At 39.4% G+C, this 24807-nt stretch overlaps 1 protein-coding gene across 25 annotated transcripts in view; it reads right to left on the bottom strand.

The window, feature by feature from the left end:
- The window catches only part of ZBTB44 (zinc finger and BTB domain containing 44), an 87671-nt gene that overhangs the window by 14516 nt on the left and 48348 nt on the right, over positions 1 to 24807 (bottom strand). For 5 of the 25 annotated variants that reach the window (XM_009187671.4, XM_009187679.4, XM_009187683.4 and 2 more), the window contains exons 3-5: positions 12792 to 12876; positions 9671 to 9834; positions 7928 to 8011 (exon numbers count right to left, since the gene is read on the bottom strand). In XM_009187671.4, the coding sequence (XP_009185935.2) occupies positions 7928 to 8011; positions 9671 to 9834; positions 12792 to 12876 (333 nt within the window). Of the gene's footprint in view, positions 1 to 3913; positions 4963 to 6775; positions 6883 to 7710; positions 8012 to 9670; positions 9835 to 12791; positions 12877 to 24807 lie in introns of those variants that run through there. The other 20 variants (XR_637987.3, XM_009187687.4, XM_009187686.3 and 17 more) reach the window with 15 other exon arrangements.

The following is a 24807-nucleotide window of genomic DNA, read 5'->3' as shown; positions in this document are numbered from 1 at the left end:
TGTGCTTAATATTCCTCACAGACATGTTTGCCACCATAGAGCTTCCTTGTTACCCCAATTTTGTTTCACTGCTTCAGAAAAGAAAATTTAGCTTTTATACATTCATCTCTCAATAACTTTCAAAATCTAAATATATTACAAATAAAGCATCTTACATCAATAACTTACAATGAAAACTACATTTATTTATTACCTTTTGGCAACTTTGGGTCTGTTTCTTCTAACTGTAAACTTCACACTAGTTTTCTGTTTTTCCCAGTTAGTATTAATATTCAGAAAATTTTTAATTCTCATTTACTTGGATGTATATTTCAGAATTACAACTTCATACTTTGCAGATGAGTGAAACAAAGTACCATATGAAAGTTTCTAATTCTTTTGTTCATCAATTCCACAAATCTCAAACTTCTTTCAGCTAAAATATTAAAATTTTAGGATTCATTCAAGTAATAAGAATAATTCTCTGTGTGTTACAGAATTGCCACTACATTATACAGTAATGCATTTTTCAAGGACTATTAAAAGCTAAAAGGGACTAAAACATAATCTGAGAATCTTCAAGATAAAAATGGATAAAATAGATAACTGGCCTCTATTTAGATTAAGAGAATAAAAGAAGAAATAAAGAAATATTTAATATAGCTTCCAAAGGCTCCCAAGGGAACCATTTATAAACTGGGAGAGTCTCCTGAACTAGCCTTAGTTAGAAGGTAACTGAGTTACCAATAATTATGGACTTTAGATGTGTTAACTAGTCTATTTCATTTGGTAAAGTATTTTAACAAGATGAAAGGTTTTTCTTTTTGCTAGTTATTAATAACAAAGGGCATGTCTCATAACAAGGGGCCTAATTACTATAAGCCAGAATGGTTGCTGAAATGTCAAAATGTAAGATTGAATGAAGCTATTTAAATATTTTAGTATATTTTGTCTTACTGAAATTGAGAACTTAAAAAAACCGGCAATGTAACTAAATGCATAATTACTTGAAATAAAAAAATTACTTGAAATTCAAATTGAGAAAAATCCACTTAAATATATTTGTGGGTGATAATCTCCATCTGCATCCATTTATATAAAACTTAAAATACCAAAAAATAAAGACCAATATTAATCCCTTTGTTTCTGAATTGGATGAAATCACTGACATGCTAGATGCTTCCACTATGAGAATATACCCTTTAAACATGAGAAGAACAACTGCAGGAGATTTAACATCCATTATCATGGGTGAACATCTTTTTGTTTACTTCTAAAGTACATCACACCTATTTGGTAGTTAAAAAACTGAAAATAAAAGCTTTTCTTGTATAAAATGTTTGGTTTTTAAAAAGGCAATTTATTCTGCATTCTGAAATTTAAGCCCTTTAGATACCACAAAGTTACCCTCCTGGCTTTAAGAAAGATAGCTACGTTTAAGTACTCTAAACTGGAATATTTATGTTTAGTTATACTGGTAACTTCTAATGAATGGGATAATATAACTGGCTATCTCTTTGCAATATTTTCAATATGTCCTGGTAAAAATTATGCATCTAGGCATCGCTAAGATGAATTTGAAATAAATCTAAATACTACTATATATACAATTATCCCTTGCAAATCTGTTTCCTAAAACAGATCCATAAACAGATCCAATATCCTTGAAGCACATGTATCAAGAAAAATGTACCCTCACTGAAATAGAAAAAGGCCTTTGTTTGTATCATTTTATGGTAAATTCTGGTTAGTTACTGGTATTGATAAGATCTGGGCAGCAGATAACTAACCAGATATGAATTTTCACAGTATATTCAGATTTCCCATAAAACTTGGCAATTTGTAATTACCAGTGAAAATCTAAAGTTTCTACTTGGGAAGGAATACCCAGTGATGGGTAATCCTTCATTCTGAGAACACAGAATATCTTACAGCTACCAAAACTGTGCTTGGATCTCTTAATGTGAAGTTTTCAGGGTCAGGGATGTACTAAAAAACACTTTTAACCAATAAATCTGCAAACCATTCTTATACATTTCTTTATTCTTATTTCTTTCCTCTTGCTCTTTCAAAAACAAAAAAAAAAACCTCTTGGAACTAATGGTAACAATGATTCCTGGTGATAATTTTACTTATTCTTGTCAATACAGATTTTAGAATTAATTTTGAGATTTATCTATTGATAGGCCTAACAGTTTTTAAAGACCACAACGTGACATTAAAATTCCTGACCTCTCCAGTGGAGACACAGCATTACTATATGAAGTATTCTAGTCTGCCGCAGAAAGCAATTCAACCCTATCAGTGAAGAAGCATAAACAGTGGCAGCCTATCATAACCTGTGTATGCTGGTTCTCCTGAAGAGAACACACCTCTGTTTGGGAGCACATGGGTAAAAACAAGTTCATGAGTGAGGTAAAGAACTGAAAACAAGTTAAGGACTGCAGAATATAGGCAGAGACAGAGAATCCTAACCTACAACAGTTCTGAGGAATTTAATTTACTTTTCCTTTCTTCACATGTTTTTGGGGAAAAAATTACAGAATTAGCCAATCTAAAAAATTGAAACAAATCACTATAATTAAAAATATATACATTTAGTATGGTCTAGCACCTGAACAAAATTCAGATCTTGTGTTTTGACTAAAGAACTGTATTTTCAGGCCGGGCGCGGTGGCTCAAGCCTGTAATCCCAGCACTTTGGGAGGCCGAGACGGGCGGATCACGAGGTCAGGAGATCGAGACCATCCTGGCTAACCCGGTGAAACCCCGTCTCTACTAAAAAATACAAAAAACTAGCCGGGCGACGTGGCGGGCGCCTGTAGTCCCAGCTACTCGGGAGGCTGAGGCAGGAGAATGGCCTAAGCCCGGGAGGCGGAGCTTGCAGTGAGCCGAGAGCCGGCCACTGCACTCCAGCCTGGGCGGCAGAGCGAGACTCCGTCTCAAAAAAAAAAAAAAAAAAAAAAGAACTGTATTTTCTGTCTCTTTTCTAATCAAATCAGGTGCTCTCATAATTATTAAACTTTGGGTATCTACACAGAAACTCATTCCAAAGTTCACTGTTCATGGACTTACAAATATTTAGGATCAGTATTAGAGACGCTTTAATGGCACCAGATGAAAAGTATACCCGTCTAGAGGATTATATAAATTTCAACTCCAGACCAGAAAAGTTTCACACTTTCAGCAGCAGAAATGGTAATATTCATTAGTTTAAGGTTTTCAGTTTCTCATTAGTCTTAACAATTTTCTTTTTTCTCCCATTTATAAGTCATAGATGAAAATCTTACAGTCTATATTCATCTTTTACATTGTTGCCTACATTGTGTAAAAACGATAGTAACTGTTTTTAATAACTTTGCAATGTCTAAAAATATGTAGGGACAATGTATCGCTGTCATATGGGATTTAGTAAACAATCTAGTTGGGTTAAGAATGTAGCCTTGACTGGTGCAGTGATCCCGGCAGTTTGGGAGGCCAGAGGAGGAGAATCACTTGGCCGAGGAGTTCAAGACCAGCCTGGGCACCATAGTGAAACCTCATCTCCACAAAAAATAAAAACGAAGTCAGCCAGGTGTGGTGGAGCATGCCTATAATCCTAGATACTCAAGAAGCTGAGACAGAATGGCCTGAGCCCAGAAGTTCGAAGCTGCAGTGAGCTATGACTTAGCCACTATACTGCGGCCTGGGCAACAGATGCCATCCTCTTAAAAAAAAAAAAAAAAAAAAAAGATGTAGCCTCAACCGAGAATTCTTCATTATGTCCAAAAGAGCACAATGAAAACATCCCCAACAATACATAAACCTATACATAAAATATAGAATATCTCCAATATTTTTACTTTATATGGCAGCACGCCAATATATGCAAGAGACCATATTGACCGGGCAAGGGGAAAACTGATTCGGGCAATGACATGGTCAGGCATTAACATTCAGAGACCAGGTAAACAGCAATTTTAATCAGAAAAGCAATATAAGAAGAATTCCTATGAAGCTGAGATTTACATACTTCATTCTCCGTTCCTGGTCATTTCATCCACAGCTTGACTGTTGTCAATCATGGTTCTTTGCCTTTGGAGTGGTACTATAAAGGTACAGAGAATGCCCATCTCAGTACCAAACTTTCACCATGAAAAATCACAACAGAAATGACAAAGCTTAAAATAAAAAAAGTGTGCCGGATTTCAGAAGTATTTACCCTAATAATTTTTAAGAAAGCTTACCATAAATACTTCCAAAAACAACAGGCTTTACAAAATATTATACAATGTCCTGTGTACAGCCGTTAAGTATCTACTCAGGCCATTTGACAAGCTGTTTAGTAATTAGTTTCTCATGTACCCTCTCAACTCAGGAAGGTCAATAATCATCAGATTTCCTCTCTAGCTAATGGTCTGTTGTTAGCCTACTTTTAACAATGGAAGAAGAAACTGGTATAAGTTTTAAGTCAACCAGATCTCCTTAAGTCTCATAGTTTCTGTTTCAACATCATATTATTGTGTACTTACAGAAGCAATCTCTCAGTTATGAAAAATAAAATCAGTTTCAGGGCTCAGCAAGTGAAAAGGGAAATGCTTTCCCAATCTCTCCCTCCCTCCCACCCGGCTTTTTTTGTTTAAAAAATTAAATTAAATTTAAATGTACAAGACCAAGCACAGGCACTTTCCAAAAAACAAAACTGAAGCCAAATCACAAAATTACTCAATAGTTATAGAAGACAGCTCTGATTTTGGGGGGTCATCTCTGGTTGCCTCAGCACAAGCACTGGTCTTTGGCTGCTCTGGCACTTCTTCCTCTTTTTCTGCCAGCCCACCAAGAGACCCCAAGGGAAAAGTGCTTTCACAATTCTGGGTTGAGGAGACCTGTGAAATTACAGGCATTTGAACAGAGGAGTTGCTTTCAAAACCGTGTTCTCCAAGATCATATTGAACAAGGGTCTCTTCTTGTTCCTGGTTTAAGTAGTCCGGTACTAGGAAATCACTAGATAAGAGGCAAAGGACGAAATATGGAATTAATTTTCAAGCCAGTAATAGATAAGCAACAATAAAAAGCTCTGATTTATACAACAAAATTGGGACTTTTCATTTCACTAATTGTTTGGTGAAGATTAAAACTCAGGAACTTTCCACTTACAAACTTTGCTAAACATGAACCAAAACATCCATTAAAACCAAAATGTATCAATCTTCCCTACCACTAATACATCAGGTTATCACTTTCATTATAACTTTGGACACCTTAACAGCCTTTCTTGTTCTATGCAGGGGAGTTTCTATATACAAAACAAATTTAGCATGCTCACTTAAACAAAGATCATCTGAGTAATGCTTAACTTTTCTTGATTATACATTGAGTAAGAGATATATAAACCTAGCTTTGTATTACTAAACTTGACATGGGTTAGTTAAGAAACTAAGTCCTTATGCATAAATGACCTGATACAAAATCTACTATAAAGTTGGGAAATGTACAAAGTAATTTATGTGTATCCTGCTATTACATTTGGTATATGAAAATACTAATAAATTATCTTTGAATCAGAATGTGGAAATGAATGCCTTGAGATTGGTTGTTAATCCTCAAAAAGTAATTATTGGTCCCCACAGGAAACACGGACAGTAAAATATACTAAAACAGTGGCTAATTTCCTTAAGTGTTGAGATCAGAAAACATTAAATTTCTTTATACTTTTCTGTATTTCCTAAATTTTCAACTTATAAGCATTTTTTGGTAATTGAAACTAAGTATGTGAAATAAGTCTTATCTTAGAGGCTTTATTTAGATCTTTATTACTGAACTAAAAATTTCATTATACCAGAATTGTCAATAATATATGTAATTAGACTTGATAAAGTTATAATTTTACTGTTCAGTATTAATAAAAAATTAAAATCTGCTCATCTGCAAAGCAATTTAGAATGCCCTATGTTGTGTCTTCTAAAAAGTCTTCAGGTATTAGAGAAGAAGAGTGGAGAATGCAGGGCTCTGCACAGGAAGATAAAGATAACATGAGTAGTTAACAGCAACACTATTTTAGTCCTGAACAAACTGTGTTTAATATGATATGTATAATCTAAGGTTTAGTGATATGGCAGCCACACATTCAGAATTAGAGATGACTGCATTAAACAAAATGAATGGTTGAGGGGAAAAATAAAATCTATGCAGGAATAATTTGGAATTTGTTTAAAAATAAGGTTTTAAGTCAGGCATGGTGACCCACACTTGTAGTCCCAGCAGGAAATTGCTTGACCCCAGGAGTTTGAGACTGTAGTGCGCTATGATTGTGTCTATGAATAGCCACTGCACTTCAGCCTGGGCAACACTGCAAGACCCCATCTATTCAATTAAAAAATAAAAAGGTTTTAAAAATAAAGGTGACTTAAAATGTAAAGATTTGGGCTGGGCATGGTGGCTCACGCCTGTAATCCCACAGCACTTTGGGAGGCCAAGGCAGGCAGATCACTTCAGGTCAGGGGTTCAAGATCAGACTGGCCAACATGATGAAACCCCATCTCTACTAAAAATACAAATATTAGCTGAGTGTAATGGTGGGCACCTGTAATCCCACCTACTCAGGAGGCTGAGGTTGCAGTAAGTCAAAATTGTGCCACTGCATTCCAGCCTGGGTGACAGAGTAAGACTCTGTCTCCAAAAAAAAAAAAAAAAGATTTGTAAAAATTTCATTTAATTAGAAACTAAGGATTCCTGCAGAAGTACAATTCTTATAAACAATTTAAAACAACAGTTTTATATCTAGAGGAGGCCTTAGAAACCATCATTTAAAGCTTACATTTTATCTTTCTCTAAGTTTCAAGCTTTTTCATCTGTAAAGTGACACGTTTAATCAACAGCAGTTAGTGGCAGAGCTAGAACTAGAACCTGATTTCCTTGGATGCCCTACAAATCAGAAAGGTAATTCTATTATATATTAATATTAAAATAATAGAGCTCTAAACTGAATGAAAATAGGAATGACTTCATGATCTAAACCATCACACCCATTATAGTTGCTACTGAAAATTTTTCTTACTGGCCAATGGATATTCCTTTATATAGAATTTTTTTAAATAGAGAGAAGTGGTCAAGAATTTTATTAACATCCAGAGTCTGAAGTAATCCACTACCACTAAGTATCATCTGACATGGTAAAACTTCCAATAAGGCCAGGCGCAGTGGCTCACGCCTGTAATCTCAGCACTCTGGGAGGTCAAGGCAGGCGAATCACAAGGTCAGGAGATCGAGACTGTCCCGGCTAACACGGTGAAACCCCGTCTCCACTAAAAATACAAAAAATTAGCCAGGCATGGTGGCGGGCGCCTGTAGTCCCAGCTACTTGGGAGGCTGAGGCAGCAGAATGGCATGAACCTGGGAGGCGGAGCTTGCCACTGCACTCCAGCCTGGGAGACAGGGCGAGACCCCACCTCAAAAAAAAAAAAAAAATTTCCGATAAGATCTATTTAAGGTCCATTACGGAATTACTTAAACCTTCTATTATTTAAAAAATATCTCAAGAGGACAAGTAGTCTACTTGTGCAGGAAGATATTTTTAATACCAACTATAAAATGTTTATAATTTTATATGCTTAGAAGACTCAGCAAAATTTTATCAGATCGGGGACTGACTAGCTGGCAACCTAATGTAAAAACACAGAAGGCTGCCCTAAAAGCAGGAAAAGAGAGTTTAGAAAGCAGTTTTCCTGGTTGGGTTTTTGTTGTGCACCTCACCTGCTCTGGAAGTAGTTTGCTAGCTCTGATGCTTCATGGTTCAGACTCCTCAGGTGCACGATTAAATTTCCAGAGTTGGTGAACATGGCGCCACATGTTTTGCACTCGTAAATCCGAGGCTTGCGGATAATGTGCCGGGAAACCCTCATGTGGTGTTTATATTCCCCGAAGGAAGTGAAAGTGGCACTACATATCTGGCACCGGAAACAGCGTTTACCTTCATGCTTTAGGCGATGCATCTTTAGCGAGTAAGCCCTGGTGAACTTTTTCCCACAGCGGTCACACTGAAATGGTTTAATTCCTATAAATAAAGCAAAACAAAATATCTAAAAACAAAAATAAACTGAAAAGTCATAAACCCTACAAATTTCTGAACTATATTTCTGTAGCAATAGATCATCTGAAAAGACAAAAATTACCAGTAAAAACATACTCTAATTCAGTATCTCAGAAAATGTGCAGAATATGTGAAAAGTCATGGCTGGGCGCGGTGGCTCATGTAATCCCAGCACTTTGAGAGGCCGAGACGGGCGGATCATGAGGTCAGGAGATCCAGACCATCCTGGCTAACACGGTGAAATCTCGTCTCTACTAAAAAAAATACAAAAAACTAGCTGGGCGAGGTGGCGGGCACCTGTAGTCCCAGCTACTCGGGAGGCTGAGGCAGGAGAATGGCGTGAACCTGGGAGGTGGAGCTTGCAGTGAGCTGAGATCCAGCCACTGCACTCCAGCCTGGGCGACAGAGCCAGACTCCGTCTCAAAAAAAAAAAAAGAATATGTGAAAAGTCACAAGTGCTTAAAAAGGAAAAGAAAAAGGCAGTAGGGGAGGCAAATTAGGTAATGTCTACTGAAGTTGATTTTTGAATACTTTTCTAAATCATCTATTTTACTAACTTCAAAACACAATTTAACTACAGTATATAGACAGAACCCAAATCCCCATGTAACACCATGTATTATTTCATTTCATTAGAAAGGCTTATATTGAAAAGATGTGAAAATCATCAGTACCTACTCTTTGTTCCCTATCTCACAGAGAAATGAGAAGAAGAAAGAACAATTTTAACATCTCTGAATGTAATGAGCATGACAGAACCATCATTTGATAAAATGGGTTTTTTTGGGTAATACTGATAGAAATAAATGAGTTATAAAGTGTACTAATAGTCTCCTCAAATGCATTATCACAGTGTTTTGGGGAAAAAATTTTAAAACCTTTCAAAACATAATCTGCTGACTGAACAAAGTCACAGAGAGCTGGTGCTAGGACAGGGACTGTAAGACCTATCTACAGAAGGGGAAAGTGAGCTAGTAACTCACGCAGCTGAAACAGCAGCAGAGATCTCTTACTCATCAGAGGTCAGTGTTTTACCCACAAGAATCCTGTTGCCTTCATGTGATTAGTGAACTAAAGTTTCAAATCCCTTCTATACATTTATCCAAAATATCTCTTATGTTTTAAAAAAATACAAACTACAAAGCTGACTCATCAGGGCACACAGAGATTTAGGACTGTAGAACTGAAAGTAAATTGCAAGAAAATATTACATTTTTAAACACACTTTTATTTGGGAATAATTTCAAACTTACAGAGACATTATAAGAAGAACAGCACAAAGAACACCCATACAGACCCTTTTAACCCTATTTGCTTTACCATCTGTGGTTGTGCTTATCTATCTCACCTCTATGTGCACACCTAATATGTCTCTTTATTTACAAAGTACTCACTCCATATCACCTTATGTTCTTTTAATCAGAATACTTAACACTGATGGCAAACAGCTTTCTGACACTGCACCATTTTGGCAATAAACCTTAGCTAATCTGTTTTCATTTGACTTCTCAGAGTTTTTTTTAAAACTCAGAAACCCCTGTTTTCTATTTTAACTGGGATTCCAAAATAAAATGTTTATTTTTAGAATGTTCACTTATGCAACAACAGGGAAGGTGACATTACCTGAGTGGATGAGCATGTGCTGCTTTAGGTTCTGAATACGGGTGAAACGCACCCCGCAGGTTGGACACTGAAAAGGTCTGTCGGGACCATTTGGACTTGGTCGTTCTGTACTGCTGGTAGAAGGAGCAATGTAGAGTTGGTAGGGATACTGAACATTTTCCAATCTAAAAAAAACAGACCAAAGAAGGCAACCAGGCTCTGATTTTTAAACTGAATAAACACTGCTACAGGTCAATTTTAAATGAAAAAAGATAAAACATTTAAAGACTTTTTCAAACAGTTTAACTGTTAGATTTCAAGTTTCACTAACAATATGAAAAACAGGCCGGGCGCGGTGGCTCAAGCCTGTAATCCCAGCACTTTGGGAGGCCGAGACGGGCGGATCATGAGGTCAGGAGATCGAGACCATCCTGGCTAACCCGGTGAAACTCCGTCTCTACTAAAAAATACAAAAAACTAGCCGGGCGAGGTGGCGGGCGCCTGTAGTCCCAGCTACTCGGGAGGCTGAGGCAGGAGAATGGCGTGAACCCGGGAGGCGGAGCTTGCAGTGAGCTGAGATCCGGCCACTGCACTCCAGCCTGGGTAACAGAGCGAGACTCCGTCTCAAAAAAAAAAAAAAAAAAAACACACACACACACAATATGAAAAACAATGTTACTGTCCAGAATGCCTTTTTTCTTTTTTTTGAGATGGAGTCTCGCTCTGTCACCCAGGCTGGATTGGAGTACAGTGGCGTGATTTCAGCTCACTGAAACCTCTGCCTCCCGGGTTCAAGTGATTCTCCAGCCTCAGTTTCCCAAGTAGCTGGGATGACAGGCGCCTGCCACCACGCCCGACTAATTTTTGTATTTTAGTAGAGATGGGGTCTCACCATATTGACCAGGCTGGTCTCGAACTCCTGACCTCAGGTGATCTGCCTGCCTTGGCGTCCCAAAGTGCTGGGATCACGGGCATGAGCCACCGCACCCAGCCCAGAATGACATACAACCACAGAACATATCATCAACTATTTTACCTTTGATGTCCTTAATCTCGCCAATTCTTTCCTTCTAACCACTTCTTAAATTTAGGCCTTCATTAATACAAGCCTGAATTAATAACTCTCTCCATTTAGCTCCACACTCCTCTAATCCATCCCTCTCACTGTATCTAGCGACCTGATCAAATCAGTCCCCTGTCTAAAATTCTGCAATGGCTGTTATCTTCAGAATAAAATCAAACCCCTTTGCAAGGCATACACGATTCCTCATGATCTGAGCTCTCTGTACCTTTCTAGCCTCATTTTTTGTCATACTCCCCAAACATATCCTATACCAAATGCCTACTCATTTTACGAAATGCAGCTAGGAAGCCACATGCTCCTCAGGGAAGCCGTCTTTGATTTTTCAGTGGTTGCGGTAGGCATCCTCCTATGCAGGGCAACAGAGCTCTGCAGATCACTTATGGTAATCTGTTTGTCTATCTTCAATCCTCATACTTCCTCCAAAATTGACTGAGCTCCTTGAGGCAAGGGGCTGCATATCTTATCTCTATATTACTACCATGCAGAACAGTATCTAACACAGAACAAACAACCTGATTAATACTTGAAATTAAGGAGTCTAGGCACACTGCTGTTTGTTTATGCTTTCATTAATCCACAAATGATTCCGGTTGATAACCTCCCCTACCAGGCTTAGCTATTTGAGAAAAATAAACCTAATTTGAGTCCCTTGAATCTTTCAAGTTTTCAACAAATACAGTTTTTAAGATTGTCCTGGACCTTCTCTGAGGAAGAATGCAATCGTTCAGTGGAGTCTACATTCAGTGGGTGAGACACAGATAATAAATAATCAAGGAAATTATCAGAGCAGAGAATTAAATTAGAAGGATCTAATAGTGACTGGGTGCTGCTTGAGACTGGTGGTCAGGAAAAGCCTCCTTGAGAACTGATACCAAGACAGTGATCTGAAGGTCAAGAATCTGGAGCCAACACTGCGAAAACTGAGAGAGCAAGCTTTTCAGGCAAAGGTCCTAAAGTGACAGAATGGCCCAAAGGCAGGAACAAATATGGAGTACTCCAGGAACTGTGAAAGGTCTATGAGGCTAGAATGTAGGGTAACAGGGAGACTAGTCTGAAAGGAGTTAGGCAGAAGTCATATCATGTAGGGCTTTAGAAGGCATAGCAAGGCCTATAGATTTTAGGTATGAATAAAGAATGTTAAGAATCCATAGCTTAAAACAGTGATATAATCTGACTAATTAAAAAAGAAAAGATGATTTTGGCTGCTACGTGGAAAATGGATTCGAACTGGGGAAGAATGCAATCAGAGGCTAGTTTGAAGGCTATTGCAGTAGTCAAGGCAAAAGATGGTGGGTGACTTAAGAGTAGGGTGGCTACCGTACAGACTGGAAAAGTAGACAAGGATATGTTTTATAGGCAGAGTTAACAGGACTCATTTAAGGATTAACTAAGCAAGGAGGGAGATGAAGAGTGGTAAGGAAAAAAGATTAAGAATAATCCTGAGATTTTGCTTGAGAAATTAGGGGATAACGATGCTGCTCACTGAAATGGGAGGAAGGCTGGAGAAGCAGGATTCAGACACGGAGTCAGAAATCAAGAGTTCTGTCTTGGCCTTATTAAATGTGAAATGCCCTTTGTACGTTTATGTGGAAATATCAAGCAGGCAGGGAGTTATGGGTATACAGATCAGACTTTGGCAGACGGTTTTCGCAGCAGTCCATACAGCACACATTCTGACTTTGCACACCATACAGTCTGTTTCAACCACTCAACTCTGCCATCCACAAACAATATGTCAACAAATGAGTGTGGCTGTGTTCCAATAATACTTGATTTACAAATAAAGGTGGTGGGCTGGAATTGGCCTGCGGTTCATAGTTTGCCAACACTTGATACAGATATGATTTAAAGCAACAGGACTAGGTAGTTTTGGAAACGTTGGGAAAAAAAAGCCTTGTACAGGTGCTCTAATTTATAATGTGATGATGCTACTTCATTACTCTGAAAAGTATACTGAAGTGAAGTTGTAATACACTTCTACAACTCTGAGATGAAATGTTTGAATTTGGAGTTGTAAACACAACCCCTACGAGGTAACGAAATGCTGTCAGTACTGACCGGTCGTCATCATCTGGAGGAGCGGCAGTGCTAGACGAGCTTTGAAGTGTAGGCAACCCCTCCGAAACGCCTTCATCTACTGAGCCTGGGAATAAGAGAAAGACGACAGCTGTAATTCTTCGGTGTGAACAAGCCAAGACTGTCACTGAAAGCTATATTATATCTAAGCCTCTGACATATATTATCTAGTGGTCATATCCTGAATTATTAATCCAAAGTAGTGTTCTATGTTTTTAAATGTTTGCGACTTAAAAAAATCACATGGAAGGTAATAGTCTTATATTATTTAAGTTCTTTTAGAAATACTTCTTTGACACATTTCAGCAAGTAAGCAGGGCAATTCAAAAGCAAACAAAAATCCACATAAAACTGAATAATTAACCATTTAAGGAAACACTGAAATTTTTATTTTTTAAAACTTAAGACATACAACTTGTGGTGCAACTTTTACAGAATTTAAGATACAGTGAACACCCGGGCAACCTCCACACGCAAGCCACACGCAAGCACTGCCAGCATCCTGGAAGTCCACATTCATCCTTCCCTGATCATAAATCCCTCCCTTCTCCAAAAGCTTCTTATGGTTGTCATTTTCCTCCTCCCATTCCCTCACTTTTAAAAGTAATTTTATCTTGAATACAAGTATCCATAAAGTAGGTGTTCGTTCTTGCTGAACACAGCTTTGGTTGGACTAGGGCTGCTTCTGCCCTACAGTGGCAGAGTTTAGTAGCTTTTGGTTGTGACAGAGACTATGTGGCAGTTAAGTCTAAAATAGTCATCATCTTGTCTTTAAAGAAAAGTTTGCCAAGGCTTGCCATAACCAATACTTTTTAGTGTTGTCTGTTTTATATAAACTGGGTCATACTATATATATTCTTTGTCTTGCTTCTTTCCTCCAACATTGTGGACTCATCGTTGTTACATGTAACCAAAGTTTATTTTCATTGTTTATAATATTCACCATTTTCCATTTTACTCTTGAGGGACAGATTTTTGGCTATTAAGAATAATGTTGCTATGAATATCCTTAATGCACATAAGCATGCTTTTCTCCATGGTACAGACTTAGGAAAGGAAGTGGTATAATATGTAGGAATGGAATTGCCAGGTCACTGAATACATTTATCTTCAACCTTATTAGAAAATACTAAACTCAAGGGCCGGGCGCGGTGGCTCAAGCCTGTAATCCCAGCACTTTGGGAGGCCGAGACGGGCGGATCACGAGGTCAGGAGATTGAGACCATCCTGGCTAACACGGTGAAACTCCATCTCTACTAAAAAATACAAAAAACTAGCCGGGCGAGGTGGTGGGCGCCTGTAGTCCCCGCTACTCGGGAGGCTGAGGCAGGACAATGGCGGGAACCCGGGAGGCGGAGCTTGCAGTGAGCTGAGATCCGGCCACAGCACTCCAGCCTGGGCGACAGAGCGAGACTCAGTCTCAAAAAAAAAAAAAAAAAAGAAAATACTAAACTCAGGCCGGGTGCGGTGGCTCACGCCTGTAATCCCAGCACTTTAGGAGGCCAAGGCAGGCGGATCACAAGGTCAAGAGATCGAGACCATCCTGGCTAACCCGGTGAAACCCCATCTCTACTAAAAATACAAAAAAATTAGCTGGGCGTGGTGGCGGGTGCCTGTAGTCCCAGTTGCTGGGGAGGCTGAGGCAGGAGAATGGTGTGAACCTGGGAGACGGAGCTTGCAGTGAGCTGAGATAGCGCCACTGCACCCTAGCCTGGGCGACAGAGCGAGACTGTCTCAAAAAAAAAAAAAAAAGAAAAGAAAAAAGAAAATACTAAACTCTTTCCAGAGTAACTGTACTAAATTCACATCACTGCTAGCATATCAAAGTTATGTTGTTCTACATCCTTACCAACACTTAATATTGCTGGATTTTTAAGTTATTACCACTGGTTTTCACCAATCTGGTGTGTTACAATATTTCATTGTGGTTTGAATTGCATTTCCATTTCCCTTATTACTACTGAGGTGAATCTAGTTTCACATATTTATTGAATCTCCCTTCCTCCCTCTTCTGTGAAATGCCGGAGTTGTCTGCCTTTTTAAAAAGAGTTCTTTTCACAATTTGTATATAAGCCCTTGGTCAGTGATACATACTATAAATCTTTCCCCGTCCCATGGCTTTTTTTTTTTTTTTCTTACCCTTTCTAAAGGCTGCTTCTGATGACCAAAAGTTTAACATTTTAATTTTTTTCTCATTGTTACGGCTTTTTGGTTCTTTTTGAGACGGAGTCTCACTCTGTTGCCCAGGCTGGAGTGCAGTGGCGCGACGTTGGCTCACTGCAAGCTCTGCCTCCCAGGTTCACGCCGTTCTCCTGCCTCAGCCTCCCGAGTAGCTGGGACTACAGGCGGCCGCCACCACACCCAGCTAATTTTTTGTATTTTTAGTAAAGATGGGGTTTCACCGTGTTAGCCAGGATGGTCTCCATCTCCTGACCTCGTGATCCACCCACTTCAGCCTTCCAAAGTGCTGGGATTACAGGTGTGAGCCATGGTGCCCAGCCTTTGGTCTTGTTTTTAAAAAAACATTTCCCTATGTGAAATTATCTTATGAAAAAAATTCATGTTTTGCCTTATGCTTTTTCTTTAACCCACCTGGAGTTGACTTTGTGACTGAACATGTCACGAAAGGTCCGCCCTCTGCTCTGCAGTGCCACCTCTGTCGTATGTCATGTATACATAAATATATAGGTCTGTTTTTGGGTTTTATACTAGTTCCATCTGCTTATCTGTCCCTTGTATTAATGCCAATCTTTAGTTACCGTAGCTTTATAATAGATCTTGCTATCAAGTAGAGAAAGTCCTCCGACCTTGTTCATTTGCTTTCTGAACATTCTGGCTATTTTTTTTTGCCTTCTGCATTCCTATATATATTTGAGAATCAGCTTGTTGAATATAAGTGGAAATAAATCTTCCATTTCTCCCCTTCTATTCGTTTAGAAGTTACATATATTTTCCTCTTTCTTTTTACTGGTTGCCTTAGAAATTAGAGATATACTTCGTTTTTCAAAGTCTAAAGTTTACTTTACTTCCTTCTGGATAATACAAAGATCCCAGAAGCTTAACTCCATTTTCCACCACTTCTGTCCTGCCATTTACAAATTGTCTGATATTTTACTTCTTTGTTCTGATTTAAGCCCCATAGACATTATCATATATACATGTTCTCATATTTACCTCTTCCTTTGCTGTTCATTCTTGCAAATGAATCCTCCATCCATGCTCACTTTACTTCTGCCAAAAGTCTATTCTTTAGAACTCTTTTGGCAATGATTTGCTGATGATCAATTCTTTTTGTTTGAAAATATATTTCATTTATATATTTTCAAAGATAATTATATTTCATTTATATATTTTTCAAATATAATTCATTCTTGAAATATATTTTTACTCTGTGTAGAAATCTAGACTGGGAGCTGGGCACGGCAGCTCACGCCTGTAATCCCAGCACTTTGGGAGGCCAAGGTGGGCGGATCACGAAGTCAGGAGATGGAGACCATCCTGGCTAACACGGTGAAACCCCGTCTCTACTAAAAATACAAAAAAACTAGCCGGGCGAGGTGGCGCCTTCGTGGCCCCAGCTACCGGGAGGCTGAGGCAGGAGAATGGCGGGAACCCGGGAGGCGGAGCTGGCAGTGAGCCGAGATTGTGCCACTGCACTCCCTAGCCTGAGGACAGATGCAGACCTCGCCTCAAAAAAAAAAAAAAGAAATCTAGACTGGGAGTTATTTTCTTTCAGTATACTGAGGATATCATCCCACTGGCTTCTGGTGGTATTAAAAAGTCATATTCTTTTGAAGGTAATGTCTTTAAAATTTTTTTTTCCCCCTGAATTTTCTCTACAATGTGTCTAGGTCTGTGTTTCTTTTCACTACTCCTGTTTGGGACTGATGTCTTTCACCAAATCTGGAAAATTCTCAGCCATTCTCTCTCCTCTCTCTCTAGAGCTTCCATCAAACCTACATTTGTTGTTTTCCACACCCTTCTCCACTTTGCTACTGCAGTTTCCACCACTGTGTCTCTCTCTGTGTAGCAGTGAAGTAACTCCTTCTAGTTTATCTTTTAATTTCCTAATTCTCTCTTCTGTTGAGTGCAATGTGCTGCCAAAATGTTCACGGAGATTTTAATTTTGGTTATCATTTTTCTTTTCTAAAAGTCCCATTTGGTACTCCTTAAATCTGCTATGCCACTTTTTACAGTTTACTGTTCTCTGCAATCATTGTTTGTGTTTATTTTGTTAAATACAGTAAGCTTATTTATTTTATATCTGTGCTTGAAAACTATGCCAATTGGCTATGTCAATGTATTTCTGCTGCATTTAAAAAACACATTTTTTTTTCCTGTTAGTTCTCTCTCTGCCTTGTTTTCTTGAGTGCTCTGGTAATTTTTCAACTGGTTATTGCCCTTGAAAATTATTTGTAGGAAATTGAGTTGCTGAGGTAAGGATACATAAGCCCTTTGCCAGAGAAGTTTTACGTTTGCTTCTGCTAGGTTCCTGGGCAGCATTATCTATATGAGATTCACTGTTTGCGATTCCTTGGCCTACCCACTCAAAGTCTGTGTTGTACCAATCTGTAAGTGGGCCAGCAGTAACTTCTCAGGGATGTGTTTTCCTTTTTCCTTTTCTAGTCTGCTCACTGCCAAGGCAGGTTTTTCTACAGTCCCCTGGAGTTTGGAGGACAGGGAGCAGGTTTAGTTCTGATAGTACTATCCCAAAGGACAATGCAAACGAGCATGCTTTCTCCATGGTATATACTCAGGAATGGAAGTGGTATATATGCAGGAATGGAGCTGCCAGGTCACTGAATACATTTATCTTCAACCTTATTAGAAAACACTAAATTCTTTTCCAAAATGATTGTACTAAATTTGCATCACTGCTAGCAGTATATCAGAGTTGTGTTGCTCCATATCCTTACCAACACTTGGTATTACTGGATTTTAAAATTATTACTAATCAGGTATGTGCTACAATACACACATTAAGCAGGGAGCAGGTTTAGTTCTAATGTAAACCTACTCCCTGCTTAATGTGTGGGGCAACTTTTCAAGACTTTACAACTTTACACGCTCTGAGCTTTGTTTCATTTCTCCTGCTCTTTGAGTTGATCAACCAAAGCCCATTTGTGTTTTGGCAAATACCTTAAAGGCAAAACTGATTTTAGTGCTCTGATGATCTACTTGCCTCCTTGGGCCAGGCTTTCTCCCCTAATTTAACCTTGCAGTTCCTTAGCCATCTTTTCAGCTTTTCAAACAGTTTAAAGGTGAATTTTTAAAAACTTAAAATTTGTTGTTTGTGGTGGGACAGCAGACTCAAACCACCTAGCTTATTCTCATTCGGTAATGAACTCTGCCAATTTCTTTACTGAACACAAATTAGCTGTGTTGCACCAAATGAACAAATCTGAGCCTCTGAGAATTTCGGTCTTTTAACAGCAAACAAGCTTTTGGTTATAATATTTTAACGAAAACGAAAATGTACTAACTGTAACAGTTTGTACACCACCATATACATGTGAACATTTAATAAATATCATCTGCTAATGAACATATGGGATGAAATTTCCTTCTGATGAAAATTTGGAATCTAATACTTAAGTTTCCCTCTTTGAAACACTTGAATTGCTGTCATTAGGAAACAGGTAAATGATCCACTTAAGTATACAATTTTTTAAAAAACTAAATTTTAAGGCATCCAAACTTACTTTATTTAATCACTTGTACTGTAAAATTTGTGACAGGGTTACGTTTTGCCTTGACTTCCTAAATGAAGGCTACCAAATATGAATTATTTTTTGTTTCTTGATGACTCACCACAATCCTAACGCTCATTATTATACTGTGTTCTAATACGTGCATATACTCTAAGGCTTTTGAAAATACGCAGGACTATGTGTGTTTACATTCATCCGCAATTGCACCCCCATTCTTTCTGGTCTCCCTATTCCATCCCTTCTGGTGTGTGTGTAGTATTTCTGTGTGTGTCTTTTCTTTCCCTTACTATCAAACGGCATTTCTGCTTTTCCCCTATGTCTACTTATGCAACTTATTCCCGGGTTCTTCTGACTCGTTTTTAATCCACATGTAGGACAGAGAACCAGCTAATGCTGCATTTTAAGAAAGAACTGTTTACTTGTCAGTATCTTCCCATTCTCAGTTTTTCCCTTAAAGAAAAGAGAAATAAACATTAACATTTCAATCTGTCCTGGGATAAAAAACTGGAAAAACGCCAGTAATTAGACTTGGTCCCATGGACATAAAGATCTATTTTACAGTATTCTGAACTTATTCAGAGCACAGACAATATTAAAGCTTATAGGCAAAGCCTTGGCAAAAAAAATGCCTGGAGTTATGATAAGGTTAGGCGAAGAAGATTGATCTAACTGACATTGGCTTCTCACTATCAGGCAGGCCATACTCTTTCTAGGAGGGAGTGGACTCTTGGTGAGGTGAGAATAAAAACCACACTGTCTGGGACTGATTCTAGTACCTTCAAAGGTTTGTTTAAAAAGCTGGTCTAAAAGAACTAAAATGCAGTACAAGATACATCTAAGTGCATGGTCCTTCTTAAAACAAATCCATCTCTACATTCTAAAATGTCTAGATCCCCTAATTCAATGGATAGTGAGCACGCAAAGCAAAGCAAAACTACTTTCCCTCACTCATGGCTACTGAATGCACCAACAGCTAAAAATGAAAGCCATTCCAAGCTAAATGAATTAAAACAGACTCTTAGAATTCTATGTATACTGTGGAGGTAAACACATAGTGTTATATCACTTACGCAACTATCAGCAAAAAATAAATTTTGTGTAACTCTTTTTCTTGAAATGATGGTTTTTGCAAACAACGCAAGTAATCATATGAATTGGAATTTCAGTTAAACTGATTTAACAGCAGAATATACACACACACGTATATATACGCACACACATATATATACACATATATGTGCACAATATTACTTTCCTGAGGTGACAGTGATGTTTCTCAAATTCTTAAAATGAAGTTTCCTTTCTACCCTATAGAGATTCTGTTCTCAGTGGTAGTGAGAGGCTAAGAATTCTGGTCAGATGGTTTTCACCTTGTGCAACAGTAAAACTGATTCACAGAGACAATCAGCTTTGTACAGTTAAGGGCTAGCTTATCAAGACTGAGTCCACTCTCTCCCCAATTACAAGTGCTGTATGATAGCTTCTGTTGCATCAAACTCAAGTTGCTGCTGCCACTGTTTAGGTATTCAAGACACTTACAAAGATCCCTTTGGAAAAGTAATTACAGTGGTCATCTCCTATTGAGTATTTACCATGTGCCAGGCATTGTTCTAAAAGGTTTTCAATATAAGATCTCACTTCATACTTGAAAAAGAGAAGCATCTTCTAACATTCAGAAACAGGCTTGGCACTCACTTAGGGGTGGGGCCTGGTCCTTACACCCATAGTATTCTCCTGGGGAACACATAAACAGTCTCAGGAAACAACAGAAGATCAAGTCACTCTGTGATCCTTATTACAGTGAGACTAAAAAATACTTTTATTTGTGCAATCACAAACATGCCAGTCATCCCCATCTATCTCCAGCTAAACAGTCACTACTGCTATAGAGTCACTTTAGTCTGCATTCCTAGGTAATATTTATAAAGATATTCAGTAATAGAAATCTCTCTCCTTTCTGATATCACCAGTCCTGAGCAAACCTCACTTCCTTGAACCCTCCCTGACAGAGAGTAAGCATCCCTGAAATCACCCAATACAAGGCCAAATCCTGTGCTAAGGCCTTTTTAACACCTTCTTACTGAGAACCAGCCCTAAAAAACCCATGGTGGATAATCACCCTTGCTGCAAATGAGCAACAAACTCAACTTGTTCAAGCATAGGTGGTCTTTGGCTATAGGGCCCTGGCAGAAATGAAGATCCACTGAGATTCAACTAAAAGCCCTTGTTGCTTCGTCCTGGGATCCTTGATGAGAAGGCAGATATAAAATCCCTTTTGAGGTGCCACCTGCCCTTGCTGGGATGTAAGTTCATGCTGAATTAAGCTCAAATAGTTCAATGAAGCCCTTCACTGTCAGGTTTGCTTTGTTTTCCTAGAAACAGTTTTTCGAAAATATTTTGGTTATTCAGATTGTGTTGCTCTTTGGTGAAATTGTTTTCTAGACTAACACCTGCTCTGAAGATCATCTGCCTGCCTGCCTACCGTGTTTACAGTCTACAAGAGAAATAAACTATAACGAGGGGATGAACATAGGTTGGATTAGTTCATCTGAACTGGCCCTGGAGGCCAAGTTCAGATCTTTGACTGGCAAAACCATTTCAAAACTTTACAAGGTATAACACAGAGGAACTGTGAAAACGTTACGGTAACGACAGAAGCCGGTGAGGGAAAATAAAAAACAAAAAACAAAAAAACCCCACGTATTTCATAATTATATGATATCATAATACCACTGATATAAAATATCCAGAATATGCAATTATTAATATTAACAGTGGTTTGCCTAGGAGTGGGGATGGGGTTAGAAAGGACTAGGGAGTCATGTTTTTAAGTACCAAGGCACAACCTAAAACCAGCAGTCTTTTTTCTCCTTTAAATGTGTTGTATTTATTGCTTTTATTTGCTGCAAGTTAAGGATACTGAATTTTACACCCTTTCCATGGGCAAGGGGCAACAAAGGGAACCTAAAACAGCAGGTAAAATCCTATCTGAACTAATTTCACGGATAATCAAATTATTATTTTGAAAATTTGAATATACTAAACATTATATTCTCCCCATTACTAGAAAGACGAGACACCTCTCAGAGATGTTCTTTAACAAATTAGTAAGTAAAATTAAGTCCTCTTATGGAACTTACAGTGGAAAAAGTACCATGCGCATCTTGCTTTTTTCCCTCTCAAATTTATTGACTGCCTTCAATCCCCCAAGGAATTTATTTTTTCTGTACGGTTTTGTTTTAGTATGCAAGTTTGGAGTTAAGATAAGTTTGGTGAGAGTGATTAGCACATGTGCCATGAAGGCAAGGAAGAAGAATCACATTGGAGTCGGGCACGGTGGCTCACGCCTGTAATTTCAGCACTTTGGGAGGCTGAGGCAGGCAGATCACTTGAGGTCAGGAGTTTGAGACCAGCCTGGCCCACATGGTGAAACTCCGTCTCTACTAAAAACACAAAAATTAGCCAGGCGTGTTGGCAGGTACCTGTAATCCCAGCTATTCGGGAGGCTGAGGCAGGAGAATCACTTGAACTCAGGAGGCGGAGGCTGCAGTGAGCTAAAATCACACCACAGCACTCCAGCCTGAGCAACAGGGCAAGATCCTGGCTCAAAAAACCACAAAAAACAAAAACAAAAAAACACAAGAAACAAACCACACTGGGATTATCTGATTATATGATATTCACATCAGAGTGGTTCCCATGTCCGCTTTATAGAATCCTTTTATAATAATATATAGGTAACAGATTCTACTTATATAACTGAAAGGTTTGTTCTACTCATTAACTCTTGTTAATAACATCATAAAGGGCTGGGCGCAGTGGCTCATGCCTGTAATCCCAGCACTTTGGGAGGCTGAGGTGAGTGGCTCACTTGAGGCAAGGAGTTTGAGACTTGGCCCACATGGTGAAACTCTGTCTCTACTAAAAATACAAATATTAGCCAGGTGTGGTGGCGTGTGCCTGTAGTCCCAGCTACTTGGGAGGCTGAGGCAGGAGAATTGCTTGAACCTGGGAGGCAGAGGTTATAGTGAGCTGTGATCATGCTACTGCATTCCAGCCTGGGTGACAGAGCGAGACTCAGTCTCAAACAAAAACAAAACTATCATAAAGGCAAAACCTGAACTGCTTATATATACTTGGGAGTGGTAAAGAATGACTATTTCACATGCCTAACTAAATATCTTAGATATTTAGATAAATATTTGGGTTTCTACTTTCTTAAATGATTAAAATTATAATTATTCAGTAGGCAGTTTGTTATTCAGAAGGTACCAAGGTGTTTTCAATTACTTACTCTGGTAGTTTACTAAAAACTTGGCTGTATCAACAAATAGCTATGATTTCTTCAAATTAAATCTTTTGTTGGATGTGTGTTCATGTAAATTCTGCATAACTATTTTGACCCCAATTCAGGAATATGAACTTCAGTGGTTGCTGTGGATGAAATTATTTCTCCCAAAAAGACACTACGTTTTGGCTGCTGGCAAGATGACTGAATAGGAACAGCTCCAGTCTGCAGCTCCCAGTGAGACCGACACAGAAGGCGGGTGTCTGCATTTCCAATAAGGCACCCTGTTCATCTCACTGGGACTAGTTAGGCAGTGGGTGCAGCCCACAGAGGGCGAGCAGAAGCAGGGTGGGGCATTGCCTCACCCAGGAAGTTTTTGCAATTCGCAGACCAGGAGATTCCCTCGTGTGCTACATCACCAGGGCCCTGGGTTTCAAGCACAAAACCAGGTGGCTAGTTTGGGCAGACACCAAGCTAGCTCTCTTTTTTTGTATGCTAGTGGTGCCTGGAACCCCAGCGAGACAGAACCATTCACTCCCCTGCAAAGGGGGCTGAAGCCAGGGAGCCAAGTGGTCTCACTCAGCAGGTCCCACTCCCACAGAGCCCAGCAAGCTAAGAACCACTGGCTTGATATTCTCACTGCCAGCACAGCAGTCTGAAGTTGACCTGGGACGATCAAGCTTGGTCGGGGGAGGGGCAGCTGCCATTACTGAGGCTCGGGTAGGTGGTCTTCCCCTGACACTGCTAAAAAGGCCTGGAAGTTCCGACTGGGCAGAACTCAGCACGGTGCGGCACAGTGGCTGTGGCCAGACTGCCTCTTTAGATTCCTCTTCACTGGGCAGGGCATCTCTGAAAGAAAGACAGCAGCCCCAGTCAGGGGCTTACAGATAAAAATCCCATCTCACTGGGACAGAGCACCTGGGGGAAGGGGCGGTTGTGGGCGCAGCTTCAGTGGACTTAAACGTCCCTGCCTGCAGTTCTGAAGAGAGCAGTGGATACTGACAAGGGGGGTTCTACCAGCACAGCACTCAACCTCTGCTAAGGGTCCGACTGCCTCCTCAAGTGGGTCCCTGACCCCCGTGCCTCCTGACTGGGAGAGACCTCCCAACAGGGGTGACAGTCACTTCATACAGGAGAGCTCCAGCTGGCATCAGGCTGGTGCCCCTCTGGGATGAAGCTTCCAGAGGAAGGAGCAGGCAGCAATCTTTGCTGTTCTGCAGCCTCTGCTGGTGATACCCAGGCAAATAGGGTCTGGAGTGGACCTCCAGGAAACTGCAGCAGACCTTCAAAAGAGGGGCCTGTTAGAAGAAAAACTAACAAACAGAAAGCAATGACATCAACATCAACAAATAAAACCTCCACACAGAAACCCCATCCAAACCCATCCCAAGGTCATCAGCCTCAAAGATCAAAGGTAGATAAATCCACCAAGATGAGGAAAAACCAGCGCAAAAATGCTGAAAATTCCAAAAACCAGAATGCCTCTTCTCCAATGATTGCAACTCCTCTCCAGCAAGGGCACAAAACTGGACAGAGAATGAATCTTATAAATCGACAGAAGTAGGTTTCAGAAGGTGGGTAATAACAAACTCCTCTGCGCTAACGGAGCATGTTCTATCTAACCCAATGCAAGGAAGCTAAGAACCTTGACAAAAGGTTATAGGAATTGCTAACTAGAATAACCAGTTTACAGAAGAACATAAATGACCTGATAGAGCTGAAAAACACAGCATGAGCACTTCACGAAGCATACACAATTATCAACAGCTGAATGGATCAAGCGGAAAAAAAGTATCAGAGAATGAAGACAGACTTACTGAAACGAGGCATGAAGACAGGATTAGAGAAAAAAAGATTGAAGAGGAACAAACAAAACCTCCAAGCAATATGGGACTACGTGAAAAGACCAAACCTACGATTGATTAGGATCCCTGAAAGTGATAGGGAGAAATGAACTAAATTGGAAACAAATTCAGGATATTATCCAGGACAACTTCCC

Source organism: Papio anubis, chromosome 12 (assembly GCF_008728515.1).
Source record: "Papio anubis isolate 15944 chromosome 12, Panubis1.0, whole genome shotgun sequence".
Taxonomy (NCBI): Eukaryota; Metazoa; Chordata; class Mammalia; order Primates; family Cercopithecidae; genus Papio; species Papio anubis.
Note: the sequence above shows the minus strand (reverse complement) of the source record. Positions and strands in the feature narration are given on the sequence as shown.